General features: G+C 47.5%; 1 protein-coding gene across 3 annotated transcripts; it reads right to left on the bottom strand.

The window, feature by feature from the left end:
• Window positions 1-843: 843 nt before the first annotated feature.
• Window positions 844-10,257, bottom strand: Fastkd3 (FAST kinase domains 3). Of its 3 annotated transcripts, XM_028782716.1 has the most exons (8): window positions 10,130-10,223; window positions 8,548-8,918; window positions 7,461-8,166; window positions 7,196-7,281; window positions 5,288-5,462; window positions 3,710-3,779; window positions 2,723-2,837; window positions 844-1,253 (listed from the first exon to the last, which is right to left on the bottom strand). In XM_028782716.1, the coding sequence occupies exons 2-8, from the start codon at window positions 8,893-8,895 to the stop codon at window positions 1,155-1,157; spliced, it is 1,599 nt and encodes a 532-aa protein (XP_028638549.1). In that variant the 5' UTR covers window positions 8,896-8,918; window positions 10,130-10,223; the 3' UTR covers window positions 844-1,154. The 3 variants fall into 3 exon arrangements, 2 of the variants coding, with proteins under 2 accessions (XP_028638549.1, XP_028638548.1); XR_003713279.1 differs by having other exon boundaries at window positions 3,710-3,889; window positions 7,461-8,918; window positions 10,130-10,257; XM_028782715.1 differs by having other exon boundaries at window positions 7,461-8,918; window positions 10,130-10,257.
• Window positions 10,258-10,298: the final 41 nt, after the last annotated feature.

The raw sequence follows: 10,298 nt of genomic DNA, 5'->3' as shown, positions 1-10,298 counted from the left end.
CCACAGGTAAGTCTGACCTGGGCAACTCAAGTTCTCTCTTCCCAGGTAACTGTCACTACCCTCTACATCAGTGTCCATTGTGGCTCAGATCCTGCAGGCCAGAAGGATGTCCTCATAGCTCAGACAGATCGTACGGGCCACAGAGGATAGCTCATGTATGACTCAGAACCCACAGGCCAGAGGGATGTCCCACTACCACAGGCACTGAGGCACAAGTCCACGAGCAACAAGTGAGGAAGAGGAAACGAAGCCAGGCATCAGGATTCTTCAACAGTTCTTACTACGCTGTTGCTTCTCAAGACCATGCTGAAACAGCATACTTGGCACTGCGGAAAGCAGAAGGCACCGGAGACACGGAGTACGACGACGTTGGGTGCTCAGCAGAGCGGTGAGCTGCACCTGTCCCTATGCCAGGTCACAAGCAGCACACTGTCCCTGAGCCAGGTCAGGAGCCTGGCGTTCTAGCTTGCCTCACACCTGGGCCAAGGGAGACAGATCAGAGCTACCAATGCACGGGAACTATGCAGCTCCCTCCTTCCCTCCAGGCACCCCCAGCCCCAACCTACACAGCTCTGCTTCCAACCCTCACCAAACATCACTCCTACCAAAGGAACTGAAAGATAAAACTTCTTCCTTACCTTTATTAGAAACAGAAAACACACCGGGCAGTGGTGGTGCACGCCTTTAATCCCAGCACTTGGGAGGCAGAGGCAGGTGGATTTCTGAGTTCGAGGCCAGCCTGGTCTACAGAGTGAGTTCCAGGACAGCCACAGCTACAGAGAAACCCTGTCTTGAAAAACCTAAAAAAGAAAAAAAAAAAAAAAGAAACAGAAAACACACACCTCTAAAAAGCATATTTTATTAGCAGATAATTCTTAAAAACAAGACAATTAACATTTACTTGTTACACTGCTTTATTGCATTTGAATGATCCTGCTAGATGCAGTGAAGGCATCTAAGATACTAGTATTAAATTAATTTCAAATTTACCACCAATATACATATACATAGTATAAGAAAAACCGCAGACCCTTTTCAGATCCCAAGTCTGTAAACATAATTTCCATATAGTCACTAATTCACAGATTAAACTGTCTCTCTTACAAATATGATCTTTGTAATTTCACTGTGAATCCTGAAGCCAGCATCCTGTGTTACCAGTGGACAGTGGAGCTCTGAGAAAATAACTTCCTTTGTAAATATTCCACCAATTCAAGTCTTGACTTAAGCAGCTCTAGCTCATGATAGGGAACCTGTGAAAGGAAAACGACCATTAAAACTCCTGATGACTCTGCTGTCCCTCCACCTTGGGTCTTACATCCTCCTCTACCAGAGGAAGGACAAAGGTCATACCCGACGTCTATACCTAGAGTTCCCAGCACCCAGAGCAATGCTGGCCCAGAGGAGCAGCCGAGAGAGGATGTGAAGGCTGGGTACCCGCACAGTTTAGTACGGAGGGAGTCTGTCCTAACGTGAGGGGGACCAGAAGTGAACCTAAGCTGGAGGTGGATGAACCACTGGAGTTTATGTAAAGCCAGAGATGGCCTCAGCTATGGAAACACCAAGGACAGAGGGAGAAAGTGAAGAGAAATGGAGGGCTCGAGGCGGAAGAAGTGGAGAGGGATGGGGCAAGGGAAGAGAACAGAGGGATGCGGAGAGAGGGATGGGGAAGAACCAGAGCTGGGAGCATGGGTCTGAAGGGTCTGCAGACACATTTGAACTGTGCAGACTGGGTGACACATGGTCCTGAGCAGCCATGTGCCTAGGGGGTCTATGTGTGCAGACTGGATAATGCACGGCCCTGGGAACTAACACCAAGTCTCTAGTTCAGGCTGCAAGCAATAAAGAAGCAGTGGTTTCTGAGCACACACTGCATGGCGAGGCTAGCTCTTAGAAAATTAATGTGGGAATGAGGAGACATCACAGGAAAGCCACCGGAAAGGTAGAGAGGAGTGTATCCATGTTTACTACACTCTGCCAACAGACCTTATAAAATCCCTACTGAAAACATAATGTTGCAAAGACTAAGGGTAGCTGAAGACCCTGGAGCCACCTTGCTAAATTTATCCATTAAATCAGACAGAAGCTGAAGCAAAAGCTACTCCGCTAACAGTAATTCTGAAGGCAGAGTTAAGCATGTTGAGAAGGAAATAGGTATGTGCCAGTTTGGAAAACACCAAGCTTTGAAACTACAAAATGTGAGTCAAGTAATTTAAACTGAATCAGCAAACTCTGAAGATATAAACTAGACTAAACATTCGTGGTCTGCTGGAGTGTCAAGTCACTTACTGCTATTTATAATAGAGGCTTGGTCTGTAAAATTCATGACCAGACAATGTCGGGGAGGGTTTGGGAGTTCACACCACTCTTGCTTAGATCACAGATACAATCGATATCCAGCTTGGGCCTTTTTTTGTACACGGAATCGACAGAACAGAACTTAAGTTAGCACTGCAGAAGTGTAACTAGGGGCGTTCCTATAAGATCTCGAATAGACAACAGGAAGTCTGTCATCCTGCAGGATGGACCAGCCTAGGCAAGCCTGTCACTGACTTGTCTGGCCCCACCCGTCTTCTGCTGTTTCTACTCTGCTCATGGGTTACAGTTCACTCCAGTAAAGTCTTTAGAGCTGTACTGTGTGTCCATGTATATAACTGAAAAAACAAATTTTGGTAACACACACTGCATTTTCAAGGAAAAACAAAGGCAGGTTATACCATACCTGTACAACCTGGTAACCCAGTAGCCGCAGGTGTCTTTGTTTAATGGCCTCTTTTCCAAGTAAGTGCTTACTGTCCAAGCAAAATCGCTGTGGCCCATCAACGCACAGTGCCACCCTGAGAAAGCAAAAGTAACTGTCATTCATGAAACAGTCTAGGTGTGCCTGTACTTGCCAGAAATTATTTGTCTAGCCCTATGTACACTATTATTTTTAAATGAATCATGAATAGACTACCCTTTAGTTTGTTGAGAATACATTTAATTCTATTATTGTTTACTAGTTTGTTGAGAATACATTTAATTCTATTATTGTTTACTAGACAAAAGGATTTTTCCAAAACTGATAGGTTTAGCATTTATTTTCACTTGTTTTCCTTTTTATTGAAAATAGATTCCTTTCTCGTAACAGTCCTCATGATGGCTTCCCCTCCCCTGACTCCTTCTCGGTCCTCTCCACCTCTCCTCTCTTCCAGATACACTCTCTTTCTGTCTAATTAGAAAAGAACAGGCTTCTAAGAGCTAACAACCAAGCTTGACAAAATGCGATGAAGCCTATCAAAGTTGGACACGGTAACCCAACAGGGGAAGAGTCCCAAAGCAGGCAGGAGAGTCAGAGACCCGACTGTTCTTCCAGTCAGGAAGCCCACAAAACCACTGAGTTAAAAGCTGTAACACATATGCAGGGGGCCTGGTGCAGAGCTAGGAGCCCTAACACGTACACAGAGACCAGGTGCAGACCCATGCAGGCTCTGTGCTTGCTGCTTCAGTCTCCATGAAGCTCAGTATAGTAAGTTCCAGAATCATGCTTGTCGAACTTAAGAAAAGCATCAGTTTGCCAGCTTAAGTCTTTAGCTTTAAACCCACGACTTTCTTTACCTTTTGTGGGATATCCCCATCCACTGTAACTTTCTTTACCTTTTGGGGATATTCCCCATCCACTGTAACTTTCTTTACCTTTTGGGGATATCCCCATCTACTGTAACTTTACCTTTTATGGATATCCTCATCCACTGTAAACGGCAACACAAATCCATCTTCATCTAATTTAATCTCAACATCTGGCAAGAGAAAGGAAAAATTCCTCATGTGATACCCTCAACAACACTATCTTCCTGTGTTCCTTGTGCTGGTTCATGTCTTCCACACTGCCTCTATCAGTGGGCCGAGGCTGCAAAGTAATGGCCACAACCAATGGTGAGAACGGTTATTTAACTGGCCCCACAGACTACGAAAGCCAGCTTTGAACTAAAAAGTCTCAATTACTCTGAAACAGTGATGTTTCAAGCAATCTACAGAATGCCAAGAACATGTACGTGTACTTTCTGCTTCCTCGTGGAACAAGGGGACTGAATCCTTCAATACAGAGTAAAGAACCCAGGCAGTTGCAGAGTCACCCCTGTTTACAGGTCTGCCCTCTTCCCATGTGTCTTAGTCAGCGTTTTTATTGCTGTGACAAAACACCAAGGCCAAAAAAAGCAAGTTGGGAAGGAAAGGGTTTATTCAGTTTACACTTCCTCATTGCTGTTCATCATCAAAGGAAGTCAGGACAGGAACTCAAACATGGAAGGATCCTGGAGACAGGGGCTGATGCAGAGGCCATGGAGGGGTGCTATTTACTAGCTTAATTCCCAAGGCTTGCTTGGCCTCCTTTCTTACAGACCCCAAGGCTATCAGCTCACCACCCACAATGGGCTAGACACTCCTCAATTGATCATTTAATAAGACAGTGCCCTACGGCTGGATCTCATGGAGGTATTTCCTCAACTGAGGCTCTTCCTCTCTGATGACTCAGCGTACATCAAGCTGACATACAATCAACTAACATAGCATGTAAAGAAAGCACCCCACATCCCACACGAGGCTCATGAGCACACCACATCTGCTTCCTTCCCTCATAGACACTACCATCCACGCTGTACAAAGAGCCCCGTCAGAGAGAAGTGAGATGTGTCCTAAGCTCATCTTTTGTGATTATCCCCTTTAACTCAGCAATCTGAGCGAACAGTTAGGGCAGAGGGACACATGGGAAGAATGACCCCCCTTCCCAAGCGCTGTACAACAGGACTCTGCAGCAGGTGAGGATCTGTTCCGGGGCTTGTCTAATTTAATCATGTAATGAGTCACATGTCTACCTGTAGTGTAGCTCGGGTGCCAGTGTGATAAGGGACTGAATTTAAAACTCTTCAAACGTGTATTTAGATGGCTTCGTATGCTGATGGCGCCACAGAGAACACAGGCCTGGATTACAGCGCCCAGGATGTCACTGAAGACTCACAATTCTACTGCTCCATCAGTCTTGGAGGTCCCTGTTCCTTCTCTCATTCAGCAGATGAGGGATCGAGCAGAAAGGCTAAGGTGCCGTGCCCAGGACAACCTGCTACTATGTGGCTAATGTGTGAAACTCTAGAGTCCTGGCCCTAACACAATTCTGCTGACCTCTCCTTCTGCTCCCCTTCAGGGGAGGGAAGGCTCTGTCCTGCATCTCACACATGTCTGGCTACTAAGTCCACAAATGGTTCAACATGGACAGGATGCTTCTGACAAAACAAGCCCCCTAGCTACTTACCTATGGTATAATAATAGGGCGTCAACACTTTTGAAGCAAAATACAGTCTTGATCCTAGAAGATCAATCAGTCCGATCACCACAGACCTATAGAGATGGAGATCCATGGGTGTCTCTAGGGAGCAGCATGGCGTGAAGAATGACTTCACTTGATATTTAGGGAGAAGTCTGGGGCCCTAAAATTCATACGTGTAAACATAGAAAGGAAAAATCAGACGTTAAGGCCACAGCGTGATTTGAAAGCTACTGGGATAAAGACTGACCTAAGATTACTCTATGTACATGGCATGTTTCTACCAAATGGGTACATCATTTCCTCAAAATGACAATAAACTAGATGGCTACCATAGCTCACCTTTTCTAAATGAGTAAAATACACACAGGAGCACTCAGGTTAAAAGCTTCTTTGGAATGCATGGAGCTACTTCAAGGTCATAATCACTCCCAACTATAATTTTTGTTTGTTTGTTTGTTTTCTGAACAAGGATTTCTGGGTGTAGCCGACCCTCCTGGCCTCAACGGATCTGCCTGCCTCTCCCTCCTGAGGGCTGGGATTATAGACTCCAGCACTTGCCTCTCAACTCAGGTTTTCTACAGTAGTGTTCTAGTTGGCTTTTCTTTTGCTGTGATAAACACCATGACAACAGCATGGAGAGGAAAGGGTTCATCTGAGCTTACAGTTAGAACTGCTAACCCTTGTCTCACACTGAATTAAAGCTGTACAAAGACAACTGGCAGGAAATCTAAATTAACAATAAACACCTGAAAGCAGGCTCAAGGCCCTTACTGCTCATTCAAATGCAATTCAAACACAGGGCAGGGCAGGGCAGGGCGGGGCAGGGCAGGGCAGGGCAGTCCCTCTCAGGGGAGAAATGACTAGGTTTCCAAGGACCAACCCCACTGCAGCTGAGGCGTGGAAGTCATGGCTGTCCCCTTCATCTACCGCTGGGCACAGATGATGCGTGTCTCTGCTAGGGGGAAATGTCCACCTTTACCCAAAATTCATTCAGGAACCCCCACCTCAACCCACCTGTTTAAGAATCTACTTCATAGGTTTTTATAGACTGTAGGATGCTAAGACACGTAAGAATGTTTATTACAGCATTGATGACAGAGACAAACCAGCAAAAACCTGAAATGCTTTGCGTGGAATGTCAGAACAATGCCACAAAATTCAAAGCCATGGCCTATGCTCCATATCCAGGACTCAGGAATGGCCACCACATGCTGGAGAGAAAACCAACCTCCTTTGTTCACCCCATGACTTCAAATGGGAAAGCTGCACACAGGGCTTGCACACTGTTTACCTAAATCTGGGCAGAGAGACCGATGCTGACACCACGCTTTCAAGGGTGTAGGGGTAGACAGACTTAGAGCAGCCCAAGCAGCTTTACAGACTAGAGTTCTGGTTTGATTCAGGGACGTTACTCTTCACATCAGACACTCTCCAGCATGTGAGCACGGGGCAGTTGTGGGAGCCAGGCCTGGGGATGCCATTTCTACACAAGCTTTGTGAGTTATGAGAACAGGGAGGGTTGTGTGGAAAAGGCAAGCGCCAGCTGAACTACAGCAGCATGTTGGGCGTGGCTTAAGGAGCCTCTCAGAAGCAACTCCGCCTCTGTGCGGTCCAGAGTTACACAGCAGTGAAGTGCGAGAGCCTGCTGGGAGATCTGGAGTAGGGAACCTCTTGTGTCTGATAAAGTCTAAGGGACTACATGGTCAGAGACCCATCTTCCAGGACAAGAATGAGGAAAAGTGACAGGAGCCACAAGATGTCCAGGACCAGTCCAACCTAAGAGAAAGTTCTGCTGTTTGGCACCAACATCAAAAGAAACTGAAGATGTCAGAGAGCACAAAAGACGAGCATCCTGGGGACATAAAGCCACTCCACTCATGTCCCTATTCTCACCTTATAGAAAGGACACTCTAGGACGGAGGTCAGGAAAAGTTGGGTCAGCTGTGCCAGGCTCAATCTGTCCAAATATGACTCTTTACCTGAAAAAACAAAATTTAAAGATTGCTGGGTTGGGATGCTGGCATGTCAATGAGGGATTATGATTATAAAACAAGGCAGTTACTCCTGAAGCAGGCGGTCTTAAACGACACCAGAGCTATGAGTCAATGTAAACAGTGCCCGAGCACATCCCAAGTTATTAACTTCTTAGCCGCCTCACCTTGCAGCCGTTGAAGGAAAAGGGGGCTGAATATTTTCGGCATGAAGTTGACGGGATGGCGTTCAATCAGCGCACAGGAGTGGAGGAGCCTCAACAGCGTCTTTGGTGGGAAGTGCCGTAAGCGAGCCAAGAGCACGCTCTCTACCTTCCTAAACAGGGCAGGGGCGTTGGGTGGCAAATAATTGAGTTTTCCAAATGGCTCGATCAGTTCAGAGATCTGAGTAGGTGAGAACTTTTCCGACTGGCAAACAAAGATCTCCGCAACTACGTTGAAGATGGGCTTGGAAAGGATCCGCTTTCGGCTGCAGTACTCCATCACGGAGACGGCAATGGCAGGGTCCAGGGCGAGGCACAGGGCGGCCACGTGCTGCTCTAAGGCCTCTGTGAAAAATTTGTCACTGTGTCCAAAGTAAACAAACGCCTCCAAGACCTTCCTGAGCTCTTCGTTAGTAAACCGGGGAATGTATCTCACAACGTACTTGCCCAGTTTTATCAGCAGTGGTCGTGCGTGAGTCTGGTCCAGGGCCACTAAGGCACTTAGAACATCACTAATGGATTTAGGGCTCAGGTAGGGAACTATTGAAGGGGAAAAGTTGTTTACTGTGTTTAAAAACGTCTGGTGTTTGTCTACTTCTTCAGGACACGCCTGCAGAATTCTATAAATGGACACAATGTCCTCTGGAGCAAACGTTTCCAAATTTTCACTCTGCAGATGGGAGAGAACCAGCTTCAGGGTCTCACAACTTGCACCCTGAAGCCGAGCCAGACTTTCCCCAAGAACACAAAGATGGTGGACTTCCAGGCCGCCTCTTCGGAGGCGACGTTGGCATTCTGCCATGAGACTCAGCATCAAGCGACTCTGAGGATCTACAGGCGGCAACAAAAGCAGAGACTGCAAAGCCGTCACCAAACCAGCACTGGTCAGATGTGAGGGGTCCCGCTCACACCTAAGGCACAAAGCCTGGAAGACGGGGTTCTCAAGAACTCCTGTTGGCAGCCTTTGCTTACCATCCCTGGTCCCTATCTCACAGATCCTGAGCAGAGCTGCTGCCGCCAGAGCGACAGGCAGGGGGTCCAGGGTACTTACGAAACTCAGCACTTCCTCAAAGGAGGCAGAGCTGCTCAGTCTCCTGAAAACCATCTCTTCATCCTCGTTTCTAAGACTCTGTTCCGGCTGGCTCCATTCCTGTGCTTGAGAGACCCATGGCTCGCCAACTGGATGAAGGTCATTTCCGTTTTCTGAGTGGAAGTTTTTACAGTACGCGTGATGGAATCTGACCCTGGACAGCTCAGGTTGTAGGGAACAGAACCAAACACGGAGGCGATCTTTGACTGCCTTTCGGACGACGTGATTGGCAGGGTGAATTTCCACAGCTCCGGGTATCCAAAAACCAGACGTGTGACAAAAGGCCCTCCTCAGGGTGATGAACGCCATGCCATAGGATTCACAACACGCGACTTAGCGTAAGAAGAAAAAAAAAAAAAAAACACGATCAAACGCTGAGAAAGACGACTTAACATCAATGTTTATGAAACTGAGACTGGGTATCCCACGACAAAAATTAAAAAACAAGAGATTTGCTAAAATATTTTTAAAAGCAAGGCTTACTTTTCCTAAAGATCGAGGAAACAGAAAACCTGGGAAGGGGGTCCCCACTCTCCTGGTCCTGATTTCCACACCTAATTGGCTGACACCCAACAGTTTCACCTTAACTAGCCAAGTCACCTGTAGAAGACATGCACACCTCTCTCTAGGCAGTGTTACAAAGGCTTTTTTTTTTTAATGAACTATGCCTTAAATCTAAACTCCTTGAGTCATATGTGTATGTAAGGATTTCAGATTAATGTTTCACCACAACGTACCTTTAGAAAGCTTTCCTCTTCAAGGACCGCGTTCTAGGGACAAAATGAAGGGAGTGCACCAACACATGCCTCCTTTAATATGTAAAGTTGGTTGCTGATTAAATAGCCCCCCCCCAGACCCCATAATCATATTCATACACATCGGTTACTACTCAAGGCTTTCAGGCCCACGTGTCTCTTCAGTTTTCAAAAGAGCCTATTTTCTGATTCATCAGAACTCATTGACTTAGCTGCACTCTGGCTCATTCTGGATTTTTTTTCCCGTGGCTTAGTGTTGTCAGGTGCACTGAAGCATCATAGGACTGACTTCCTGTGGCCTCACTATGTCTGGGTGAGATGCTGGCTCCTAACCATAGCTGCGATCGCTGCCCACCCCTTACTTAAAGTCCTGCCTATGGGCTAGGTTACAATAATTTAGTTAGTCTGGCTGATGCTTTTCCAGCTAAGGGAAAACCACCGCGCCCAGTGAAGCTGGGAGCTTAAGAGCTGGAATTCAAATTCTACCTCCTTTCAAATCTCGAGACTCACGTGTCGGGGGAAGGAAAAGTCAAAGGTGATATTTACGAGAGAGGAGGAGCAGCCGGCATGATTCAAACTCCGGGTACCAGCCGGGCAAAGCATGGCAACATGCGCGGAGAAGCGATGGAGGCGGCTGGGCTGGGGCGCACGCACTAGTTAAAACAATCACAGAAAAGAAGCGGAACAGGGCAACGGCAGAGGCAGGCGCAGCGTGGCCGGGCTGGAGTCCACGGAGCACGCTGGAGCACGCGTGGGGAAACCGGGGCTCCTAACTTCGCGGAACTTACCGAGCGGCTCAGAGCCGCACCCGGGACAGGACAGACGCGGAGCTTCCGCGTCCCGGGAGCGCCGTTCGCGGACACTGTCCCTTACCCGTGGGACACCCCGGCGCGTGCGCGGCACTAAGGCACCGCCCACATCCGGCGCTCAGCGATTGGCCCGGGTCTGCCCGCATTT

This window comes from Grammomys surdaster, unplaced genomic scaffold (genome assembly GCF_004785775.1).
Source record: "Grammomys surdaster isolate TR1022 unplaced genomic scaffold, NIH_TR_1.0 843, whole genome shotgun sequence".
Lineage (NCBI taxonomy): Eukaryota > Metazoa > Chordata > Mammalia > Rodentia > Muridae > Grammomys > Grammomys surdaster.
This window is presented reverse-complemented; position numbering and strand designations above follow the sequence as displayed.

Bases quoted from the DNA above. Each gene is read 5' to 3' on its own strand.
- Fastkd3 (XM_028782715.1), bottom strand. From the start codon at position 8,895: ATGGCGTTCATCACCCTGAGGAGGGCCTTTTGTCACACGTCTGGTTTT. The intron at 2,838-3,709 runs GTAAAGTTACAG...TTGCTTTCTCAG, and splicing joins GATGAGGATATCCATAAAAG to GGTGGCACTGTGCGTTGATG. The intron at 1,254-2,722 runs GTATGGTATAAC...TTCCTTTCACAG, and splicing joins TGGGTTACCAGGTTGTACAG to GTTCCCTATCATGAGCTAGA.